This window comes from Bos javanicus, chromosome 4, assembly GCF_032452875.1.
Source record: "Bos javanicus breed banteng chromosome 4, ARS-OSU_banteng_1.0, whole genome shotgun sequence".
Classification (NCBI taxonomy): Eukaryota; Metazoa; Chordata; class Mammalia; order Artiodactyla; family Bovidae; genus Bos; species Bos javanicus.
This window is the reverse complement of record NC_083871.1, coordinates 61525779-61552152: the sequence shown is the minus strand read 5'-3', so window position 1 is coordinate 61552152 and position 26374 is coordinate 61525779. Positions and strand designations below refer to the sequence as shown.

At 40.0% G+C, this 26374-nt stretch overlaps 2 protein-coding genes across 8 annotated transcripts in view; one reads left to right on the top strand and one right to left on the bottom strand.

Moving 5' to 3' along the window:
• Nucleotides 1-26374, top strand: part of ANLN (anillin, actin binding protein) — a 175424-nt gene that overhangs the window by 72376 nt on the left and 76674 nt on the right. The gene's annotated exons all lie outside the window — the stretch shown is intronic.
• Nucleotides 1-26374, bottom strand: part of MATCAP2 (microtubule associated tyrosine carboxypeptidase 2) — a 78540-nt gene that overhangs the window by 44251 nt on the left and 7915 nt on the right. Inside the window, exons 1-2 of one of the 5 annotated variants that reach the window (XR_009735930.1) lie at nucleotides 16742-17302; nucleotides 779-1485 (exon numbers count right to left, since the gene is read on the bottom strand). Coding sequence is in view for 3 of the 5 variants with exons in the window: in XM_061414140.1 (XP_061270124.1) it covers nucleotides 779-1485; nucleotides 16742-16766 (732 nt within the window). In the remaining 2 variants the exon portion in view is untranslated. Of the gene's footprint in view, nucleotides 1-778; nucleotides 1486-16741; nucleotides 17303-26374 lie in introns of those variants that run through there. The other 4 variants (XM_061414140.1, XM_061414139.1, XM_061414141.1 and 1 more) reach the window with 4 other exon arrangements.

The window sequence follows — 26374 nt, the reverse complement described above, 5'->3', positions numbered from 1 at the left end:
TAAAAACCCTATACAAAGTTAATTTAACCAAATGTAGTCTGCTTTTAAGATCTTAGCTCTATGCCCTGAAGGTAAATATCAGCCAATTTCTCCTCAAAAACTTAAGCAGATTTTGAAGTTCATAAGACCTTAACACACAAAACTATGTGCTAAATATCTAAATTGAGCAATTGGAAAGAGATGCTTTTATTATCATCTGCATCATGATTTGTGAACCCTGAAGGTAGTTTTAAAAATTCCATTATTTTCTTTTTTAAGTGAATACTGAAATAGTTATTTGATGATTGTTAAAAATTTCAGTAAAGCATTAAAAAGTACTTTGGCAAGTTTCAAGCCTCAGTCCCCAAAATGCCATTTGGGGCCTAAGCAAGCTGTGAATGTAATACAACAGGGAGAACCAGAAATATGCATGCTCCATCTAACGCATTCAAAATCAAAAAGAAAACACAAACACTTGTATGTGGATTTATGAAAGGGCCACAAGTCTGTAAATCCCAAATGAAACCTTAGAGTCAGAATCTGAAGCTTTTTCCTAATATAGTTGCTTCCTGACACAATGTTTACATAGTAGATTCTTTATAAATTTTGATTAGAGCGAAGTAATTTAAATATGGGTTGACACTCACCTAGAGATTTCTTGTCACATATTTATGTATCCTAGATGGGAGATAACTATAAATAATTGGAGTATTTTAGAACTTTTTTGGCTTTTTGAATGACGGCAAATAATTGTTTTCACTACATAAAGTGAAATCACACGACGGAAGCAGCATTTTACCTGCTTAAGAAATCGATCAGATGCATTGCTGTGCTTGGCCAATACGCTTGGCAGAGAGGGATTAGCATACTCAAACTGAGGATTGTAGGTGTAGTCGGACTTGAAGAACCTCAGTTTTTCTTTCTCCAAGTTGGTGGGCTTTATAGCAGTCAGTATACAAAATTTCTTTCCAGAAAAATCATCTCCTTTTTCAAAACTTCTCGACAGCAGAGGCTGTGGCTTTGGCTTTGGCTTTGGCAGTGTGGAGAAAAGGTGTCGCTTCACTTTTCTTTCATTTTTGGGTTTAGGTGGCAGTACTATGGGGTTTCCTGTAACAGAGATATCATGCGTAAACTTTACAGGACTTGACACTGACCCAGTGACAAACACAGCAGGCTGCCTTTCTAGGCAGTACCAAGTACTACTGCTCATCACAGGCACTGGGGCTTTCATCTTGCGAAGATCTTTACTACGCGAAGAGCTAGGAGATTTGCTGGGTTTTCTACATCTTTTGGAGCCGGTGGAGGAAGGCTGTTTTTGTGAATGATGCTTTTTCTCCTCTTTGCTCTGTAGTAAGACATTGTAACTACTGGTTCCAGTTGTGAAAATGTCCTTCAGTATTGCAGGAGATAAATGTGAAATGCTTCTTTTGCTGTCAATGATCAAGGACGCTTCTGCATTTAGAATGGACTTCTTAGCAAGCTCTTGCTCAGGCCAGTGAAGCTTTTCTGTGTTAATAAAATCAAAACAAAAGAAATAACAAAGATGCCAGATGAAGCAAATTGCTTATTATATAAAAAGCATTCTGAAGGGTCTTTAAACTTTTATAATTTTGCAACAATCTTTGGAAAACACATTTTAAATATTAAAATAATATATTATTACATTTTGGTCAGGCTAGACATGGTCACTTTTATAAGAATGTATATACAACAAATTAGCTGTAAAAATCCTTAGCGTCAAACCATTTAGATGATCAAAGTTTATTATAGATATGAGATAATAATATACAAATAATCTGAATACTCAATTCTACCAAAGCATGTAGATTTCATAGAAAGGATATACTTTAATGGCATTATCAATATCAAAATAAAATCCAAGACACTTTCAAAGCCAATAGAATCTTGAAATCTGACACTATATATAAAGATAGCCACAGTAAAAGAAGGACAATACTCTCTTATCTATATCAAAAACATTTTAAATTAAATAAATAAGTATACATTCAAGCATGTTTTAGTAATATCACTGAATATTAATTAGTTTCTTTTCTTAATTTCTAAATATAGGTTAAGGTAGGACTTCCCTGGTGGCTCAGCAGTAAAGAATCCATCTGCAATGCAGGAGGCGTGGGTTCGATCCCTGCATCTGGAAGATCCCCTCGAAGAAGGAAATGGCAATCCACTCCAGTATTCTTGCCTGGGAAATCCCATGGACAGAGAAGCCTGGCAGGCTGCAGTCCATGGAGTCGCAAAGAGATGGACATGACTTAGCAACTATACAACACAGGTTAACATTAAACAAAATCAAATTTTTTCTTGCCAAGTCTTTTAAAAACATAATTACTACATAGGATGTGCATGCAAGGTAAGTCGCTTCAGTCATGTCCAACTCTGTGCAACCACATGGACTGCAGCCTGCCAGGCTCCTCTATCCATGGGATTTTCCAGGCAAGAATACTGGAGTAGGTTGCTGTGCCCTCCTTTAGGGGACCTTCCTGACCCAGGGATTGAACCTGTGTCTCTTACGTCTACCCTGTATTGGCAGAGGATTCTTTATCACTAGCGCCACCAGGGAAGCCCACTATGTACGATATCTCATACACGGAGAGGTCAGTTTTGCCTTTCTCCTCCATGGATCACAGCCTTGCTGTGGCAAAAGGGCTTGCACAGCTCACTGACGCTATGAGCCATGCTATGCAGGGCCACCCAAAACAGACAAGTCGTAGTGAAGAGTTCTGACGAAATGTGGTCCACTGGAGGAGAAAATGGCAACCCACTCCAGTATTTTTGCCTGGAGAACTTCATGGACAGTATGAAAAGGCAAAAAGATACAAAACTGGAAGATGAGCACCCCAGGTTGGAAGGTGTTCAATATGCTACTAGGGAAGAGCTGAGGGCAAAAAAAAAAAGCCAGTAAGAATGTAGTGGCTGGGCCAAAACGGGAACAATACTCAGCTGTGGTTGTGTCTGGTGGTGAAAATAATGTCCAATACTATAAATAATACTGCATAGGAACATGAAATGTAAGGTCCATGAATTAAGGTAAATTGGACATGATCAAGCAGGAGATGGCAAGACTGAACACTGGCATCTTAGGAGTCAATGAACTAAAATGGATGACGGGAGAATTTAATTCAGGTGACTATTATATTTACTACTGTGGGCAAGAATCCCTTAGAAGAAATGGAGTAGCCCGCAAAGTCAGTAAGAGTCCAAAATGCAGTACTTGGGTGCAATCTCAAAAATGACAGCATGATCTCAGTTCATTTCCTGGGCAAACCATTCAACATCACAGTAATCCAAGTCTATGCCCCAACCACTAATGCCGAAGAAGCTGAAGTTGACTACTTCTATAAAGACCTACAACACCTTATAGAGTTAACACCAAAAACGGTATCATTTTCACCACAGGGGACTGGAATGCAAAAGTAGGAAGTCAAAAGATACCTGGAATAACAGGCAAGTTATTGGACTTGGGAGTACAAAATGAAGCAGGGCAAAGGCTAACAGTTCTGTCAAGAGAACAACCCAAGAGATAACTCTGCACATCGAAATCACCAAATGGGAAATACTGAAATCAGATTGATTATATTCTTTGCAGCCAAAGATGGAGATGCTCTACACAGTCAGCAAAAACAAGACCGGAAGCTGACTGTGGCTCAGATCATGAGCTCCTTATTGCAAAATTCAGGCTTATATTGAAGAAAGTAGGGAAACCCACTAGGCCATTCAGGTATGACCTAATCAAATCCCTTATGATTATGCAGTGGATGTGACAAATAGATTCAAGGGATTAGATGTGGTGGACAGAGTACCTGAAGAACTATGGACGGAGGTTCATAACATTGTACAGAAGGTGGTGACCAAAACCATCCTGAAGACCAAGTAATGAAAGAAGGCAAGGTGATTGTCTGAGGAGGCTGAGGAAAGAAGAGACGTGAAAGGCAAGGGAGAAAGGAAAAGATATATCCAACTCAATGCAGAGTTCCAGAGAATAGCAAGGAGTGATAAGAAGGAATTCTTAAATGAAAAAATGCAAAGAAAGAAGGAAAACAATAGAATGGGAAAGACTAGAAATCTCAAGAAAATTGGAGATATCAAGGGAACATTTCAATCAAGGATCAGTTCAGTTCAGTCGCTCAGTCGTGTCCGACTCTTTACGACTCCATGAATCACAGCACACCAGGCCTTCCTGTCCATCACCAACTCCTGGAGTTCATTCAGACTCACATCCATCGAGTCAGTGATGCCATCCAGCCATCTCATCCTCTGTCGTCCCCTTCTCCTCTTGCCCGCAATCCCTCCCAGCATCAGTGTCTTTTCCAAGGAGTCAACTCTTCGCATGAGGTGGCCAAAGTACTGGAGTTTCAGCTTTAGCATCATTCCTTCCAAAGAAATCCCAGGGCTGATCTCCTTCAGAATGGACTGGTTGGAGCTCCTTGTAGTCCAAGGGACTCTCAAGAGTCTTCTCCAACACCACAGTTCAAAAGCATCAATTCTTCGGCACTCAGCTTTCTTCACAGTCCAACTCTCTCATCCATACATGACCACTGGAAAAACTGTTGCCTTGACTAGACGGACCTTTGTTGACAAAGTAATGTCTCTGCTTTTGAATACGCTATCTAGGTTGGTCATAACTTTCCTTCCTAGGAGTAAGTGTCTTTTAATTTCATGGCTGCAGTCACCATCTGCAGTGATAGTGGAGCCCCCCAAAATAAAGTCTGACACTGTTTCCACTGTTTCCCCATCTATTTCCCATGAAGTGATGGGACCAGATGCCATGATCTTTGTTTTCTGAATGTTGAGTTTTAAGCCAACTTTTTCACTCTCCTCTTTCACCTTCATCAAGAGGCTTTTTAGTTCCTCTTCACTTTCTGCCATAACCTCATATCTGAGGTTATTGATATTTCTCCCAGCAATCTTGATTCCTGCTTGTGCTTCTTCCAGCCCAGCATTTTTCATGATGTACTCTGCATAGAAGTTAAATAAGCAGGGTGACAATATACAGCCTTGACGTACTCCTTTTCCTATTTGGAACCAGTCTGTTGTTCCATGTCCAGTTCTAACTGTTGCTTCCTGACCTGCATACAGGTTTCTCAAGAGGCAGGTCAGGTGGTCTGGTATTCCCATCTCTTGAAGAATTTTCCACAGTTTATTGTGATCCACACAGTCAAAGGCTTTGGCATAGTCAATAAAGCAGACATAGATGTTTTTCTGGAACTCTTGCCTTTTCGATGATCCAGCAGATGTTGGCAATTTGATCTCTGGTTCCTCTGCCTTTTCTAAAACCAGCTTGAACATCTGGAAGTTCACAGTTTGTGTATTGCTGAAGCCTGGCTTGGAGAATTTTGAGCATTACTTTACTAGCGTGTGAGATGAGTACAATTGTGCAGTAATTTGAGTATTCTTTGGCATTGCCTTTCTTTGGGATTGGAATAAAAACTGACCTTTTCCAGTCCTGTGGCCACTGCTGAGTTTTCCAAATTTGCTGGCATATTGAGTACAAGCAATCAAGGATAGGCATGATAAAGAACATAAACAGTAAGCCCCTATCAGAAAAGATTAAGAAGAGGCGGCCAGAATACACAGAAGAACTATAGGGTTTTAATGACCCAGATAACCACAATGTTATGGTCACTCACCTAGAGCCAGACATCCTAGAGTATGAAGTCAAGTGGGCCTTAGGAAGCGTTACTGCTAACAAAGATGATGGAATTTCAGCTGAGTTATTTAAAACCCTAAAAGATGATGCTATTAAAGTGTTGTATACAATATGTCAGCAAATTCAAAAAACTGAGCAGTGGCCACAGGACTGGAAAAGGTCAGTTTTCATTCCAATCCCAAAAAAGGGCAATGCCAAAGAATGTTCAAACTACCATACAATTGCACTCATTTCACATGCTAGTAAGGTTATGCTCAAAATCCTTCAAGCTAGGCTTGTGTTGTGTGCTTAGTCACTCAATCATATCTGACTCTTTCTGACCCCCATAGACTGCAGCCCACCAGGCACCTCTGTCCATGGGGATTCTCCAGGCAAGAATACTGGAGTGGGTAGCCATGCCCTTCTACAGGGGATCTTCCCAACCCAGGGATCGAACCCAGGTCTCCCACATTGCAGGAGGATTCTTTACCAACTGAGCCACTCAGTTCAGTTCAGTTCAGTCGCTCAGTCGTGTCTGACTCTTTGCAACCCCATGAATTGCAGCACGCCAGGCCTCTCTGTCCATCACCAACTCCCGGAGTTCACTCAAACTCAGTCCATCAAGTCGGTGATGCCATCCAGCCATCTCATCCTCTGTCATCCCCTTCTCCTCCTGCCCCCAATCCCTCCCAGCATCAGGGTCTTTTCCAGTGAGTCAACTCTTCGCATGAGGTGGCCAAAGTACTGGAGTTTCAGCTTTAGCATCATTCCTTCCAAAGAACTGAGCCACTAGGGAAGCCTTAAGCAGCACTTATACCAAAAGCTTCCAGATGTACATGCTGGGTTTCAAAGAGGCAGAGGAATGAGAGATCAAATTGCCAACACTCGTTGGATCATGGAGAAAGCAAGGGAATTTCAGAAAAACATCTCCTTCATTGACTACACTAAAACTTTTGACTGCGTAGATCACAACAAACTGGAAAATTCTTAGAGACTGGAATACCAGACCACCTTAGCTATTTCCTGAGAAACCTATACGTGGGTCAAGAAGCAACTGTTAGAATCTTACATGGAACAACTGACTGGTTCCAATATGGGAAAGGAGTACAATAAGGCTATGTATTGTCTCCCTGCTTATTTAACTTGTATGCGGAGTATATCACGCAAAATGGTGGGCTGGATGAATCACAAGCTGGAATACAGACTGCAGGGAGAAATATCAACAACCTCAGATATGCAGATGACACCACCTTAATAGCAGAAAGCAAAGAGGAATTAAAGAGCCTCTTGATGAAGGTGAAAGAGGAGAGCAGAATGCACTCTTTCATTCCACAAATACAGGAGTATTGCTAATAGGTACATGAATCTGAAAAACATCTGTATAATTACATCGTTCTTGTCTTCGCATAGCCTCCAATATGGCTCTGAAGGTAAGGCAGTTCTATGAAGATTTGAGTACTAATATGAGGTAGTTCGAAGAAGGCAATGGCACCCCACTCCAGTACTCTTGCCTGGAAAATCCCATGGATGGAGGAGCCTGGAAGGCTGCAGTCCATGGGGTCGCTAGGAGTCGGACACGACTGAGCGACTTCACTTTCTCTTTTCACTCTCATGAATTGGAGAAGGAAATGGCAACCCACTCCAGTGTTCTTGCCTGGAGAATCCCAGGGACGGGGGAGCCTGGTGGGCTGCCGTCTATGGGGTCGCACAGAGTCGGACACGACTGAAGCAACTAGCAGCAGCAGCAGCAGCATGAGGTAGTATAAGCTTAAATATGAAAAACAAAAGGTACAGATAATAATGTAGAATTCAGAGAAGGAAGAGAGCAATGTGAAGAGAAACACTTGAGGAGAATTCAGCTGAACCCTTTACGAGCTTTCACATTCAATTAACTGACCAAGTGTTCCAGTTTGTCTTAAATTCTCTTATTTGAATTCCTATCAGACCACGTCTGCCTATAAAACCTTTTCTAAATCCTTTCTGCTAATGTGATACATGATTCTCTCAAACAGCTCTCTTTTGCAAGTCTCGTGGATCCTTACACCTCTAGTCCTCAACCTCTGGCTCCTACTATGGAGGCAATTTCAATGCTAGCTGACTTGGACAGCTGCTTTCCTTGCCAAGAAAGACAATCCATTAATTCCATTTTTAAAAAAACTTTATCTACATAGATCTGTCACTCATTCATTCAAGATTAGACATTCAGGGATCCTTTCTATAATAAATAGTAATAAATAATTTAGAAAAGGGAGAGGAACCAGAGATCAAATTGCCAACATCCTATGGATCATGGAAAAAGCAAGAGAGTTCCAGAAAAACATCTACTTCTACTTTATTGACTACACCAAAGCCTTTGATCGTGTGGATCACAACAAACTGTGGAAAATTCTGAAAGAGATGGGAATACCAAACCACCTTACCTGCCCCCTGAGAAATCTGTATGCAGGTCAGGAAGCAACAGTTAGAACCAGATATGGAACAACAGACTGGTTCCAAACTGGGAAAGAAGTACATCAAGGCTGTATATCATCACCCTGCTTATTTAACTTCTATGCAGAGTATATCATGCAAAATGCCGGGCTGGCTGAAGCACAAGTTGGAATCAAGACTGCTGGGAGAAATATCAATAACCTCAGATATGCAGATGACACCACCCTTATGGCAGAAAGTGAAGAGGAACTAAAAAGCCTCTTGATGAAAGTGAAAGAAAGAGGAGAGTGAAAAAGCTGGCTTAAAACTCAACATTCAAAAAACTAAGATCATGACATTTGGTCCCATCACTTCATAGCAAATATATGGGGAAACAATGGAAATAGTGACTATTTCCTGGGCTCCAAAATCACGGCAGGTGGTAACTGCAGCCATGAAATTAAAAGACACTTGCTCCTTGGGAGAAAAGCTATGAGCAACCTAGACAGCATATTAAAAAGCAAACATTACTTTTCTGACAGAGGTCCATCTAGTCAAAGCTATGGTTTTTCCAGTAGTCATGTATGGATGTGAGAGCTTTTCTCTCATAAAGAAAGCTGAGCACTGAAGAACTGATGCTTCTGAACTGTGGTGTTGGAGAAGACTCTCGAGAGTCCCTTGGACTACAAGGAGATCAAACCATTCAATTCTAAAGGAAGTCAGTCCTGAATATTCATTGGAAGGACTGATGTTGAAGCTGAAGTTCCAATACTTTGGCCACCTGATGTGAAGAAGTGACTCATTGGAAAAGACCCTGATGCTGGGAAAGATTGAAGGCGGGAAGAGAAGGGGATGAGAGAGGATGAGATGGTTGGATGGCATCACTGACTTGATGGATGTGAGTTCGAGCAAGCTTCGGGAATTGGTGGACAGGGAAGCCTGGTGTGCTGCAGTCCACAGGGTCGCAAAGAGTCGGACATAACTAAGCAACTGAACTGAATAAATAATAATAGCAGCCACTATTTGTTGACACATTTATGTGAGTTTGGGATTTCACCAAAGACTGTAGTGTTTTATCATTTAACCTTCAGAAATTTTAAATAATTTGCTCAAGGTTATATGACAAAGTAGTGAAGAACAAGCTATGATCTGAATGTGTCTGATTACAGAGTCCATGCTCATTCTATTATATAAGGACAGTCATTCAATTATCAACAGACATTCAGTATTGAATCTGCTACACGCACAGCACTACACCTTTCTTGCTCTGTACAAGACACGGCACCCTATTAAGACATAGTAATCGGAATCACTAATGTACCAAGAAAGGTACACGACCATGTTTTATTCATCTCTTTCCAACATCTAGCAAGGTATCTGGTAGACATTCAATAAATGTACACTGAATAAATTAATGAATGGTATGATTCTTAAGTTGCTACTCTCTAACCACTGTAGATAAACATGTATTTGTAGTTTTGGAACCATTCCATATATCTCTGAGGAGATCATTGCAGTAGTGGAAAAATAACCTGCAAGACCTTGAACCAGAGGTTCTCAGCTGAGAGCAACTGTGCCCTCTAGGGCACTTGGCTATCACAACCAGGGAGTGATGCTGCTAGAATCTTGTAGTTAGAGGCCAGGGATGACACTAAACATCCTTCAGTGCATATGACAGCCTCCTTCAACAAAAGCATTCATCCTAAAATAGTGCTAAGGTAGAGAAATTGTGCACTAAATGCTAAGTTTTAAACCCAGAAATCATAGGATTTAAGGTAAAGAAACAGTATGATGTTAAAAGTGGACAATAAACAATCCAAATACAAAAGGTACTCAGAAGTCCTTCTAGTTAACATTTTCTAGGCCAACATATGAAATCTGAATTCTACTGTCTAAAGATAACATGAAAGTATAAATTGTGAGTGTGTGTGTAGTCACTTCAATGGTGTCCAACTCTGTGACCCCTTGGACTGTAGCCATCCAGGCTCCTCTGTCCATGGGATTCACTAGGCAAGAATACTGGAGTGGATTGCCATGACCTCCTCCAGGGGATCTTCCCAACCCAGGGATCGAACCCATGTCTCTAAACTGCTGCTGCTGCTGCTAAGTTGCTTCTAGTAGGAGCTAAATAAACTGTCTACCACGTGGACAAGCTGAGAAGTAGGAACTAGACTGCATAGGGACATGCTGAAGGCTGACTACACAAAGTGGCTGTTCAGTAATGTAAAAAACCAACGCCAAGTAAACAGAACAAATAAAACTTTCATCAACGGCTGGTAGGTCCCAGATTCCCACAGGTTTAAATACTTAAGTGTTGCCAACTGATAGTCAAAACTAGGTAGGCTGGGCAAACATGGGCTAAGGAACACAAGCTGCGGTCCAAATGCCCATGAACAGTGTCGGTTTCCCTAATAAGACACCACAAATTTAGAAGACAAGAGGTGATAATCAAAGAAAGACTGAAATGGACACTGAAAGGGAAAAAAGAGAACTGAGATAAGAACAAGGGTGTCATAAACCTAGAAAAGTCAGGTAAGGGCTAGGCACAGCCAGGAAGGTAAAGTGAGGTAATCAGGTTTTTTTTCATTTGCTCTTCATAATAAAAAGGAAGGGAGTTACCTCAAATTAAAATCAGTGAATAAACTGCTCTGAACAATTCCTAATTTGGGTGGTTTATTACAGGTTTTTTTAAAATGAGTATTCAATGTACAAGTGCTTTATTTGGTTCCTAAAACCTAGAGTTTTCTGTTGTTTTGTCATAAAGCATCAGTGACCAAAATTCATAATTTTGTCCCATTGCAAACAGGCTATAAACTTCAGGATAGTTCAATTCTAAACTATCTGCTAAAACACTCCCTCCCAGGAGTTTCAGTTCACTTGTGAATTATCTAACTGAGAGATTTAGCATTAGTTCTTTTTAAGCTCCACCTGCTATTAAGTAGGCTGGGAGTACCAATGGTGTATCTGTTTCAAATAAATGTGAATCCTGCCAAATGCTGATATCCCATGAAGTTCATAAAAGCAGGGCAGGTGGGCCTTCAAACAATTCTTACAAGATTGATATAAATTAATTTCTCAAGAGTCATACTAATCTTATTTTGTTGTTACTGTTCAGTCGCTCAGTTGTGTCCAATCCTTTGTGACCTCACGGACTGCAACACACCAGATTCCTCATCCTTCACTATCTCTAGGAGTTTGCTCAAACTCATGTCCATTGAGTCAATGATGCCATCCAACCATCTCATCCTCTATTGCCCCCTTTTCCTCCTGCCCTCAGTTTTTCCTAGCATCAGGGTCTTTTCCAGTGAGTCAGTTCTTCGCATCAGATGGCCAAAGTACTTGAGCTTCAGCATCAATCCTTCCAATGAATGTTTAGGGTTCATTCCCTTTACAATTGACTGGTTTGATCTTGCTGTCCAAGGAATGCTCAAACAAATCTTATTTTGTTGTATTAAGCAGTGGAGAAGCTAAAAGACTGTTTTTGTAATTTTAAATACTATTGCTTACTTTAAGAAAATATGACTTTTAAAACAGGCTTAAGAACAAAAAGATTTCAATGAAGACACCATATTCGCCTAACTCAATTTTTACCGAAAAATTGAGACTTCTTAAAGCATAAGCAGGCTTCTTTGGGGGAAAGTGTAACTCACTTCCTGTTCTAAAAGTAGTAAAACTCATACTCTCATATTAAGTCACTGTTTAGCCACCAGCAATCTGCTTCACTATAGCCTTGGAGGAAATGAAAATGTGTTGATCAAAGAAGCCATTCACCCCAAACTGATTACCCATATTGAGGGAAAATTGCAAAATAATATTACATTAAAGTTGGTGGTCAGTATAGTCACATATATACTGAAATTACCAACACAATGAAAGCTGAATTTGTATCTAGAACAGGTGAAAAGAATACCAAGATTCCTGGCTTCCATTCCCAACTCTTTCAATAACCTCTCTGTAATAGTAGCCTAATTACTAAACCCATGGGTGCCTCCTGTTCCTCATCTAAAGAAACAGGAGAGGGAGGGAACACTGTTTACTAAACTCTTAAAAGTGTTTCACAACTGAATAGGTGAGCTTTCACAGTAATTATAAGGTCTCTGGCTAAAGGAAAGATCAGATCATCAGCATCACAGCCTGGTGGAAAATACCATTCAACCAATTTTGACCCATAAAATGGCAATCTCATATATTTCACTAATACTTATGAAACCTGAGAAGCTGGGATAATTTTATACCACAAAACAATAGGCTGTTTAATTACAAACAGAAGGCAAAACAAAATAATCCCCAAACAAGATAAACACTTTAATTTCACCAGGTTGTTTATCATTATTTAAATGATATTTGTCAATAGTAGAAAGGATGAATAAATTGTGATATATTTATATAATAAAATATATTGCAATGGAAAAAAAAAACAACTAGGTTACAATAGTACAGATGACTCTCAGACAATACTGAGCAAACAGCCAGATCATGAGAGTTTATACTGTATAATTTCATTTATATGTGGTTCAAAAACAGACAAAACTAATTTATGGTATTAGAAGACAGAAAAGTGATTACCTTTGGGGGAGGGGTTATAATTTGGGAGGTGGTAATAAAATTTTAGGGGCTAAAAATGCCCTGTATTTTGTTCTGGACAGTGGTTACATATGTACAGATTCATCAGGCTGCCCCTTTAAGACTTGTGAACTTTACTGAATGTAAGTTAAGACCATAATTTTTTACATGGTATGTTAAAAATTGGTATCTTTGAAAACATTTATTGCCCAATTTGTCTGCATTATAATAGGTAATCTTTTAATTACAATCTGAATTCAACATTGTCCAATATAGTTTCTCAACTGTAAGAAGAAAGAGATGAAAAGGTAGTATCATTTAAGAATTGAGAAAACTCAATTGTATTTAAGGATTCTTAAAAATGTCAGATTCCCAGTTAAGAGCATTTCAGTGTCACTCTATTAGTAGCAACGATTCTTATAACGTGATACTATGTTTTTTGGCCAGAAACTGCTGAGTTCTATATGCATTTAGAAGCACGAAGAGTATTCTATAATGCCAGGAAATGGTGGTTGTGGTAAAAGAAAACACATTAAACTGTCTAAAACAACAGTGAACATGCAGGAAAACTAACTTCCCCAGGTATTCCACATAGGGTGAAGACAAAATTCCTAATCACGGCACATGAAGTCTCTGACGATCATTGCTCTGCCTCTCTGGCCTCGGGGTGCACAATGTCCACACACCCGCCGCCCCTTAATCAGTCCATTCTAGACTCCCTTCATTTTGTCAATCTCTCACACTCACCTCTCTCCAGACACAACACTTCATATTCCGTTCCCTATATATGAAGAGCTCTCCTCTCTGATAGATTAATCCCTATTCATCCTTCAGTTCAAACTTGTTCAGGAAAACTTCCCTGGAATGTTCTTTTGACTCACTTGTCATCATTGCAGTCTTACATTTGCTTATATGATGGCCTTCCCCATCACTGAAATTTTAAGTTCCATTGTGGCATAAACCTATGTTTGTTTTTGTTCACTCACTGCTGAGAGATAACCAAGGAAGGAGAATATTTGAGAGCAGAGAAAGGACACAGGGTTTAAATGCCTGAAAGTTGAGGGAAAAAATCATACCTGGATGCATAAAAAAATTAAACAATGAGTGATGTTGAAGATAAGTTTTAATGGCAGGTGCCTACTGCTGTAGAATAAACAGGAGCTATATGCCTAAGTGTATCCATTCCAAATGGCCAAACACTGCTCTTAGGACTACTGTCTAGTATTTTTAAACATTCACTTTTGTTACAAAGGAGCTTCATTTCCAGATGATTAATTAGTCACTTCTCATCACATACAAAATACAGGCAGTAGGAATTCACAAATGAACATAATCTTATATGGCTTCTGACAGCATTTTGTTACTCACTGAACGAGCTAGATGTCATCTTCTCTATTTCAAAAACAATTTTATAGTCAGGTAAAATGTCATCTTTCCAGGCAAAAATTATTACAGACTTGCCTGTGATAAAACTTAAAAACATCTGGAGTAAATTATCAGCTAACATAGCACTGATGTTAAATGAGATTTTCATGTTGAATTTTGTGGCTTAACTCAGCATATCTTTTAACAAGTGTTTGACTTCCCTAGTGGTTGAGAAAAAGGGCTTTGGAAGGGAGTTTCTCTGATTCGAATCTTGGCTATTTATTAGCAGCTGTGTGTGACCTTGATCAAATTACTTGACATCTTTATGCTGCAGCTTCCTTATCTGGAAAATGGAATAAAAATACTACGTTCCTCACAGTATTAGTGAGAGGATCAAAAAAGTTAATATATGTGTAGTGCTGAGAACAATGCCAGCCTGTACTAAGAAGTGGGTGTTAACTATTAGTATCAGTATTATATTCAGCTTCTATAGAAATACTCCATGGAACACTGTAAATACTCCAGTATTTGGAATCAAATCTTATTTTACTCCTCCATTTGGCAGTTCACTGGGATGTCATATTTAGATATTAAATCATGACTAATAAGTCAAAAGTGAGATATTATATAGGAAGTAATTTCAGAAACAAGTAACTGTGCTTCAGTGCTCTACATTCATAGCTATCTCAAAGCTGAAAAGAAATGAACAGAGTACTTTCCATCAGTACTCTCACCACAAACAAGAGCAATCTTAATGCTAATCAGAAGAACATGGGCTTCTAAGATATCAATGAATAGTGAGGGGTTAGAGAGGGATAGTGAGGGGAAAGGAGGGTATACTTTTGGCTAAACTCTCTTCATAAAGTTTCTGGCCATTGAAAGTGGGTTTTCTGATATGTCAGCAAAATGCTAGGCGTGGAGTTCTAGAACATGGGAGTTCCTTTTAACTAGTCAAGAAACTTACAAAAGAAATGGAGAAACTAATTTGAAAAATGACCAGTTGTTCTAATCTGGGGCTTGAATTGTCTCAAATGACTATTTTAATTTTTATTGAACTATAGTAATCCACTGCCAAATTATGTTATCTTGGGATAGCAACAAGCAGAGTTGGACTGAGGAGTGTATTGCCACTAAATTACGGAATGGGGGTTCAGACAAGAGAAGTAGGTCTACTATTTTATAAAGTATTTCTCCTCAAACTTCCAACTGTGATAAGAAAAACAGGAGATCCATGTTGTATAGCTGACTGGTCAGAATACTCACTTTCTAAAACTAGTATAATCATAATTATATTCTCTCTACCATTATTTTTGTGCTTTGGGAAAATAATTTTGATTGATATCATTTGTAAATTGTTATATAATAACCCTTTTACAAAATCTAACTAGAATATTTTTCTCCAAGGCAGTGGTTCTCAAATGGAGCGGGGGCGGTGGTAATTTTGCCCTCCAGGAGACATTTGATAAGGTCTGGAGATAATTTTGGTTGTCACAAATCAGTGTGTGTGGAGTCGGGGGGTGGGGGTTGGGGGTGAGGGGATTACCAGCATCTAGTGGGAGAGGCTGGGGATCTGCTAAAGATTGTACAATGCCCAGGACAGCCTCCCACAACAAAGAATTACCCACTAATTCAATGTTAACAGTGCCAAGGTTGAGAGACCCTGCTCCAAGGTAAAAAGAAGATACAATATTTTAAAGTAACCTCCAATATTTTCATTGTATTTTAGATGAAAAGAACAGCACCTACACCAAATCACTTAAAAAAAAAATCTAATGCCTCTGAAATCTTAAATCTTGTAATTGTTGATGCTTCCCATCAACATAAACAACGGTGAGACAAATCACAGCAATGTCACGACTGCACAAAATCAGTTCCCTATTTTATAACACGGAACATGAAATATAGTATAATTAAGACCATAAATATTTTCATTAAAACTTGATTTCGTTACACAAAGATTTTGCAGGAAAATGGTCTACTAGGTATTACAATGCCTTAAAGTTAAAAAAAAAAAAAACAAACCTGGCCTTATTCTGATGTTAGTTTCAAGTTTAGAGAATTTCCTTTACTCTGCTGTTCTTAGGTGCTTCTGGTCATGATATTAGACTATCAAGAACTCTGTCTTGCAGTAATGTTAAACAGAATCAAATGACAGAAAATGGCCTAGGAAATTATTCTAATGTTATGCAAGATCATTTTAAAATAGTATCCACAATTCTTTTTAATAACAAAGCAAATAACTTTCTGACCTGGGGTCCAAACATCCATTTTTTGTGTTTGGTATAATACATTTATTCAGTGACCTATTGATATCAACTCAAAAACGTTCTGACTTAAGAATAAAAGCATACATACAAACCAGTACAAATACTGATATATACAGAGACGTGCTCATTTGCTTAGCTCTTATTTTTCTGAACATTCTAGAAAACTAGATTTCAGGGCACTATAATGCCTGATTAATAAGCTTTGAAGTAGAATTTAACAATATTTAGATTGTAGGGCCGGTAAGCCAGTAAAATTTACACCATTACAATCCACAGCACGTGCTTATTGATAACTGACCAAACCTAACGGTACCGTTTTCTCTTCCCTGCGCACCTTTTGCCTGAGCACCTTCTGGGGGCTCCGCACTGTTCTGGGCGTCGCGTTGGGCACCGGACCCCAATCCTACCGTTACCTCGGCCTCCCGGCGGACCCACCCGATACTCGCCGCAAGCGACCGGGACGACGCTGGCGGCTCCCGCCAGCCCAGGGACCACCATGCTTCCCAGCACTCACCTGTCACTCTAATAGACTCCAGCATCGTCCCGCTGAGGCCGCGGGCGGTGGGCTCCGCGGGCGCTGGGGGCGAGGGCCAGATAGGAACCTGGCGAGCCGCCTCTAGCCTCCGGCCGTGCCTCGGACCCGGGGTCGCGGCAGGAGGTTGCTTTCGGCGACCAGGGGTAGGATCAGGTGGGAACGGACCGGCAAAGACGTGCGGACAGAGCACTGCGCACAGCGTTCCTTCCAGCCCGCAGGTAGCTGGAAGGTACTCAAGGCCGCCCAACGGTAGGCAGCAGCTCTGAGTACCCGCCGCCGTGACGTTGCCGCTCCCCCGTTGCTAGGAAACGCTTCTCGCTGTCCGCGTGCGCCAAGCTTTCAGAGCCTGCGCGCCACAGGAGGCGCTCGAGCTACGGTGGCCCGACTCGCAGAAGAGAGGAGGAACTACAACTCCCCGCGTGCACAGCGCTCGCCCACGCCTCGGGGGTCTTGTGGGCTGGGCCTTGGGAGAGGCTCGTGTCCCCGCCCGCTGGGATACACGCATTTTGACTCCTCGTCTTCGTAGACGTTTGTGAGCTGTTAACTCCGCGGTAAATTTACAAGAGACAGCTGGTGTGTCACTTAGTCCCAGCTGCGAGTTACAAAGCCGGTCTACTCCGGCTTTTAAGTTACCTTTCCAGGTGCAGAAAAGCTAAGACAACTTTAGATTGCAGCTGGTAATAATGAAGGTGCTGGAAGCTCGACCATATTTATCAGTTGAGTGCTCTGGCATAATATCCTTAATACTAAAATACAAATTTTAACTTATGATTGTGCAGTTGATAGGGGCTGAATGTTGCTTTTTGTCTATTATTGCCTAGGAAATGTAGAGACTATGTTGTTGTTTAGTTGCCCAGTCGTTTCCGACTCTTTGCAACCCCATGGACTGTAGCATCCAGGCCTCTGTCCCTCACTATCTCCCAAAGTTTGCCCAAGTTCATGCCCACTGCATGAGTGATGCTATCCAGCCATCTCATCCTGTGCTGGTCTCTTCTGTTCTCCATCTTTGCCAACATCAGCGACCTTTCCAATGAATTGGCTGTTTGCATCAGATGACCAAAATACTGGCGCGTCACTTTCAGCATCAGTCCTTCCACAGAGTATTCAGGGTTGATTTCCCTTAAGATCTATTGGTTTGATCTCCTTCCTGTCCGTGGGACTTTCAGTAGAGACTATACCATTTCACAAACATTTTCTGAGAGCGTAATATGTGCATGCATCACTATGAACAAAGCTAGTGGATGAGATGGAATTCCAGTTGAGCTATTTCAAATCCTAAAAGATGATCCCAATCTGATCACACGGACCACAGCCTTGTCTAACTCAATGAAACTAAGCCATGCTGTGTGGGGCCACCCAAGGCCTACAGGTCATGGTGGAGAGGTCTGACAGAATGTGGTCCACTGGAGAAGGGAATGGCAAATCACTTCAGTATTCTTGCCTTGAGAACCCCATGAATAGTATGAAAAGGCGAAAAGATAGGACACTGAAAGATGAACTCCTCAGGTCAGTAGGTGCCCAATCTGCTACTGGAGATCAGTAGAGAAATAACTCCAGAAAGAATGAAGGGATGGAGCCAAAGCAAAATCTACACCCAGTTGTGGATGGGACTGGTGATAGAAGCAAGGTCTGATGCTGTAAAGAGCAATATTGCATAGGAACTTGTAATGTCAGGTCCATGAATCAAGGCAAATTGGAAGTGGTCAAACAGGTGATGGCAAGAGTGAATGTCGACATTTTAGGAATCACCGAACTAAAATGGACTGGAATGGGTGAATTTAACTCAGATGGCCATTATATCTACTACTGTGGGCAAGAATCTCTTAGAAGAAATGGAGTAACCATCATAGTCAACAAAAGAGTCCTAAATGCAGTACTTGAATGCAATCTCAAAAACGACAGAATGATCTCTGTTCGTTTCCAAGGCAAACCATTCACTATCACAGTAATCCAAGTATATGCCCTGACCAGTAAAACTAAAGAAGCTGAAGTTGAACAGTGCTATGAAAATCTACAAGACCTTCTAGAACTAACACCCAAAAAAGATGTCCTTTTCATTATAGGGGACTGGAATGCAAAAGTAGGAAGTCAAGAAACACCTGGAGTAACAGGCAAATTTGGCCTTGGAGTATGGAATGAAGCAGGAAAAAGGCTAATAGAGTTCTGCCAAGAGAACACACTGGTCATAGCAAACACCCTCTTCCAACAACACAAGAGAAGACTCCACACATGGACATCACCAGATGATCAACACCAAAATCAGATTGATTATATTCTTTGCAGCCAAAGATGGAGAAGCTCTATACAGTCAGCAAAAACAAGACCAGGAGCTGACTGTGGCTCAGACTCCTTATTGCCAAATTCAGACTTAAATTGAAGAAAGTGAGGAAAACCACTAGACCATTCAGGTATGACCTAAATCAAATTCCTTATGATTATATAGTGGAAGTGAGAAATAGATTTAAGAGACTAGATCTTATAGAGTGCCTGATGAACTATGGATGGAGGTTCGGGACATTGTACAGGAGACAGGAATCAAGACCATCCCCAAAAAAGAAATGCAAAAAAGCAAAATGGCTGTCTTACATTTTGGCAGCCTTACAAATAGCTGTGAAAAGAGGAGAAGTGAAAAGCAAAGGAGAAAAGGAAAGATATAAGCATCTGAATGCAGAGTTCTGAAGAATAGGAAGGAGAGATAAGAAAGCCTTCCTCAGAGATCAATGCAAGGAAATAGAGGAAAACAATAGAATGGGAAAGACTAGCGATCTCTTCAAGAAAATTAGAGGTACCAAGGGAACATTTCATGCAAAGATGGGCTCAATAAAGGACAGAAATGGTATGGACCTAACAGAAGCAGAAGATATTAAGCAGAGGTGGCAAGAAAACAAAGAAGAACTGTACAAAAAATAAGAACTGTACAAAAAAGATCTTCACAACCCAGATAATCACGATGGTGTGCTCCCTCACCTAGAGCCAGACATCCTGGAATGTGAAGTCAAGTGGGCCTTAGGAAGCATCACTATGAACAAAAGTAGTGGAGGTGATGGAATTCCAGTTGAGCTATTTCAAATCCTAAAAGATGATGTTGTGAGAGTGCTACACTCAATATGCCAGCAAATTTGGAAAACTCTGCAGTGGCCACAGGACTGGAAAAGGTCAGTTTTCATGCCAATCCCAAAGAAAGGCAATGCCAAAGAATGCTCAAACTACCACACAATTGCACTCATTTCACATGCTAGTAAAGTAATGCTCAAAATTCTCCAAGCCAGGCTTCAGCAATACGCAAACTGTGAACTTCCAGATGTTCAAGCTGGTTTTAGAAAAGGCAGAGGAACCAGAGATCAAATTGCCAACGTCTACTGGATTATTGAAAAAGCAAGAGAGTTCCAGAAAAACATCTATTTCTGCTTTATTGACTATGCCAAAGCCTTTGACTGTGTGGATCACAATAAACTGTGGAAAATTCTGAAAGAAATGGGAATACCAGACCACTTGACCTGCCTCTTGAGAAACCTGTATGCAGGTCAGGAAGCAACAGTAAGAACTGGACATGGAACAACAGACTGGTTCCAAAGAGGAAAAGGAGTACATTAAGGCTGTATACTGTCACCCTGCTTATTTAACTTATATGCAGAGTACATCATGAGAAACGCTGGGCTGGAGGGAGCACAAGCTGGAATCAAGATTGCCGGGAGAAATATCAATAACCTCAGATATGCAGATAACACCACCCTTACAGCAGAAAGTGAAGAGGAACTCAAAAGCCTCTTGATGAAAGTGAAAGAGGAGAGTGAAAAAGTTGGCTTAAAACTCAACATTCAGAAAACTAAGATCATGGCATCTGGTCCCACCACTTCATGGCAAATAGATGGGAAAACAGTGGAAATAGTGACAGACTTTATTTTTGGGGACTCCAAAATCACTGCAGATGATGACTGCAGCCATGAAATTAAAAGATGCTTACTCCTTGGGAGAAAAGTCATGACCAGCCTCTACAATTTGCACATGTACATTAATATTAACAATCTTTTATTATTTTAACTTCATACACCTAACATTGTTGATTTCTGTCTAAAATATTTCCAAAATACTGAGCAAGCATAACTTTAAAGATTGCAATAAATACACTGGATGTGACTAAAAAAAAAAAAAATCAGAGATATTTCTTTGCCAACAAAGGTCCAACCTAGTCAAGGCTGTGGTTTTTCCAGTAGTCATGTATGGATGTGAGAGTTTGCCAAAGAATTGATGCTTTTGAACTGTAGTGTTGGAGAAGACTCTTGAGAGTCCCTTGTACTGCATGGAGATCCAACCAGTCTATCCTAAAGGAAATCAGTCCTGAATATTCATTGGAAGGACTGATGCTGAAGCTTAAACTCCAATACTTTGGCCACCTGATGTGAAGAACTGACTCATCTGAAAAGACCCTGTTGCTGGGAAAGATTGAAGGCAGGAGGAGAAGGGGATGCCAGAGGATGAAATGGTTGGATGGCATCACCGACTCAATGGATATGAGTTTGAGTAAATCTGGTGATGGACAGGGATTCTTGGCATGATGCAGTCCATGGGGTCACAAAGAGTCTGACATGACTGAGCAACTGAACTGACTGACTGACTCAATATGTGCAAGGTTCTGAGACAGGCCTTGGCATAAACAAGGGAAATCAGGGTGGATTTTACAGTAGAGGAGGAACTCATGAGATAGAGTTGACACTGTCAATTTTCAGAGCCACGTCTTCTCTTTTAGCTTTCCTCAAGGTTGAGATAGGACACAAAAATAATTGTGGGGTATGTTTTCAAACTTAGGAACAAAAGGAAAGTTGAAGTTATATCAGAAACATCATCCTCTAAGAATGACGGAGAACATGAGAGTATTTGTACCTTTTTCACTAAGAAGGATGGGTGGAAATTTCAGGTAGTGTATAACCTCACATCCTAGTCTGTCAGAAAATCCTGTGGATACTGTCTTCAGAATATATCCAGAATCCAGCCACTTCTCACTATTGCTGCTGCCACCATTCTGGCTCAAGCCACCACCATCTTTTGTCTGGATTATAGCTGTAGCTGAACCCTGTATTTCTTTTTTTTTTTTTCTAATGGCCCAGGTAGTCCGAGGTTTTTTTGGTTTTGTTTTTTTCTTTTTTAAATAATTAAACTATGATAACACATTTACAGGAGACTTGAACACTATTTCCATTCTTGCCCTCTTTATTCTCAAAACTCAGTGGCCAGATTGATCCTATTAAAGAGTCAGATAATGTCAGTTTTCTGTGAAAAGTACTTCAATGTCTTCCGTCCTTGCCTACAAGGTCTTTATGACCTAGCCTCCTGTCATCTCTTTGGTCTCATCTCCCACTGCTGTCCTCTCCTTGGTCTCCTCCAGACACTCTGGCCTCTTAAATATTCCTCAACTATGCCAAGCACTGTTTCACCTCATGACCTTTGCGATTTGGGGCTTTCCCTGCCTGGAATGCTCCCCCACCCCCAGCACCCACCCTGGCCTTGTGTCCACAGGACTAGCTCCTTCACTTCCCAGGACTTAATGTCACTTCTCATAGACCTTTCCTGGTCACTCAATTTAAAATTCTATTCCTTTCTCAGATTTCCTAGCTCCTTTCTCTGGTTTATTTTTTTCTCCTTAGCACTTAATATTATATAATTTATTATGTCTTTTACTGATTTATCTTGATTATTGTCTGTCTCCATCTCTAGAATAAAATTTCCATAAGTGCAGTAACTTTTGATTGCTCGCTGCTATATTTCTAGCAACTAGAATAGTGTCTGGCACACAGTATATACTCAATAAATCATTTGTAAGTTAATGAATCAGTAGATAATAGAAAGCTTGCATTTTCGATGATAATTCAAAGAAAAACAGAATGATATAAAATGGGCATGTGGATAAAGAACACATCTTCAGGTTAAACGTTTGATAATAGTAAAGAGCAATGAATGCTTTGCATTCAGAAGAGCCGTTGTTCTTGCAACATATGTCCTAAGGGAAAACTGTGTAAATGAAACTTGTATACTTATCTTCCTTACATACCTTCCTTCTTTATATACCTAAAACTGAAACCTGCTTTCCAAGTTTGGTATAAATGCATGTTACCTCTGCAAATTTCTAATTCTTCAAGTCACTGCAATTTAAGAGGTGTAATTCTCAAAAAAAAAAAAAAAAAGAAAGAAAGAAAGATTAAAAGATGTTTCCAATTCATATGTTCAGAATCTAAAGAATTTACTCTGAATGTTTTTACTAAAACATGCATAATCAGATTGTCTACTTCCATTATATTTTGGAGAAACTAAGATGTATTAGTAATTCCACAGATATTTATTTATACACAAGAGACAGGGCTTAGTGCTTTTACAGTACATAAAAGACAATATATTTATCCACAATGTATTTATCCTTACTGACTAGCATGTGTGTGTATACACACACACAATAAAAGTTAGAAAATGATGTGCACTAAAGGTATCAGATCAGATCAGTCGCTCAGTCGTGTCCAACTCTTTACGACCCCATGAATTGCAGCACGCCAGGCCTCCCTGTCCATCACCAACTCCCGGAGTTCACTCAGACTCATGTCCATCGAGTCAGTGATGCCATCCAGCCATCTGATCTTCTGTCATCCCCTTCTCCTCTTGCCCCCAATCTCTCCCAGCATCAGAGTCTTTTCCAATGAGTCAACTCTTCGCATGACGTGGCCAAAGTACTGGAGTTTCAGCTTTAGCATCATTCCTTCCAAAGAAATCGCAGGGCTGATCTTCTTCAGAATGGACTGGCTGGATCTCCTTGCAGTCCAGGAGACTCTCAAGAGTCTTCTCCAACACCACAGTTCAAAAGCATCAATTCTTCGGCGCTCAGCCTTCTTCACAGTCCAACTCTCACATCCATACATGACCACAGGAAAAACCATAGCCTTGACTAGACGCACCTTTGTTGGCAAAGTAATGTCTCTGCTTTTCAATATGCTATCTAGGTTGGTCATAACTTTCATTCCAAGGAGTAAGCGTCTTTTAATTTCATGGCTGCAGTCACCATCTGTAGTGATTTTGGAGCCCAGAAATACCTCCCTCTTAAGTTAAACTTCCAAACTCATTCTATGAGGCCACCATCACCCTAATACCAAAACCTGACAAAGATCCCACAAAAAAAGAAAACTACAGGCCAATATCACTGATGAACATAGATGCAAAAATCCTTAACAAAATTCTAGCAATCAGAATCCAACAACACATTAAAAAGATCATATACCATGACCAAGTGGGCTTTATCCCAGGGATGCAAGGATTCTTCAATACCCGCAAATCAATCAATGTAATATACCACATTAACAAATTGAAAAATAAAAACCATATGATTATCTCAATAGATGCAGAGAAAGCCTTTGACAAAATTCAACATCCATTTATGATAAAAACTCTCCAGAAAGCAGGAATAGAAGGAATATACCTCAACATAATAAAAGCTATATATGACAAACCCACAGCAAACATTATCCTCAATGGTGAAAAATTGAAAGCATTTCCTCTAAAGTCAGGAACAAGACAAGGGTGCCCACTTTCACCATTACTATTCGGCATAGTTTTGGAAGTTTTGGCCACAGCAATCAGAGCAGAAAAAGAAATAAAAGGAATCCAAATTGGAAAAGAAGAAGTAAAACTCTCACTGTTTGCAGATGACGTGATCCTCTACATAGAAAGCCCTAAAGACTCCACCAGAAAATTACTAGAACTAATCAATGATTATAGTAAAGTTGCAGGATATAAAATCAACACACAGAAATCCCTTGCATTCCTATACACTAATAATGAGAAAACAAAGAGAAATTAAGGAAACAATTCCATTCACCATTGCAACGGAAAGAATAAAATACTTAGGAATATATTTACCTAAAGAAACTAAAGACCTGTATATAGAAAACTATAAAACACTGGTGAAAGAAATCAAAGAGGACACTAATAGATGGAGAAATATACCATGTTCATGGATTGGAAGAATCCATATAGTGAAAATGAGTATACTACCCAAAGCAATTTATAGATTCAATGCAATCCCTATCAAGCTACCAATGGTATTCTTCACAGAGCTAGAACAAATAATTTCACAATTTGTATGGAAATACAAAAAACCTCGAATAGCCAAAGCTCTCTTGAGAAAGAAGAATGGAACTGGAGGAATCAACCTACCTGACTTCAGGCTCTACTACAAAGTCACAGTCATCAAGACAGTATGGTACTGGCACAAAGACAGAAATATAGATCAATGGAACAAAATAGAAAGCCCAGAGATAAATCCAGGCACATACGGACACCTTATCTTTGACAAAGGAGGAAAGAATATACAATGGATTAAAGACAATCTCTTTAACAAGTGGTGCTGGGAAAACTGGTCAACCACTTGTAAAAGAATGAAACTAGAGCACTTTCTAACACCATACACAAAAATAAACTCAAAATGGATTAAAGATCTAAACGTAAGATCAGAAACTATAAAACTCCTAGAGGAGAGCATAGGCAAAACACTCTCTGACATACATCACAGCAGGATCCTCTATGACCCACCTCCCAGAATATTGGAAATAAAAGCAAAAATAAACAAATGGGACCTAATTAAACTTAAAAGCTTCTGCACAACAAAGGAAACTATAAGCAAGGTGAAAAGACAGCCTTCAGAATGGGAGAAAATAATAGCAAATGAAGCAACGGACAAACAACTAATCTCAAAAATATATAAGCAACTCCTACAGCTCAATTCCAGAAAAATAAATGACCCAATCAAAAAATGGGCCAAAGAACTAAATAGACATTTCTCCAAAGAAGACATACAGATGGCTAACAAACACATGAAAAGATGCTCAACATCACTCATTATCAGAGAAATGCAAATCAAAACCACAATGAGGTACCATTTCACGCCAGTCAGAATGGCTGTGATCCAAAAGTCTACAAGCAATAAATGCTGGAGAGGGTGTGGAGAAAAGGGAACCCTCTTATACTGTTGGTGGGAATGCAAACTAGTACAGCCACTATGGAGAACAGTGTGGAGATTCCTTAAAAAACTGGAAATAGAACTGCCTTATGATCCAGCAATCCCACTGCTGGGCATATATACTGAGGAAACCAGAATTGAAAGAGACACGTGTACCCCAATGTTCATCGCATCACTGTTTATAATAGCCAGGACATGGAAGCAACCTAGATGTCCATCAAGAGATGAATGGATAAGAAAGCTGTGGGACATATACACAATAGAGTATTACTCAGCCATTAAAAAGAATACATTTGAATCAGTTCTAATGAGGTGGATGAAACTGGAGCCTATTATACAGAGTGAAGTAAGCCAGAAAGAAAAACACCAATACAGTATACTAACGCATATATATGGAATTTAAAAAGATGGTAACAATAACCCTGTGTACGAGATAGCAAAAGAGACACTGATGTATAGAACAGTCTTTTGGACTCTGTGGGAGAGGGAGAGGGTGGGATGATTTGGGAGAATGGCATTGAAATATGTATAATATCATATATGGAACGAGTCGCCAGTCCAGGTTCGATGAACGATACTGGATGCTTGGGGCTGGTGCACTGGGACGACCCAGGGGG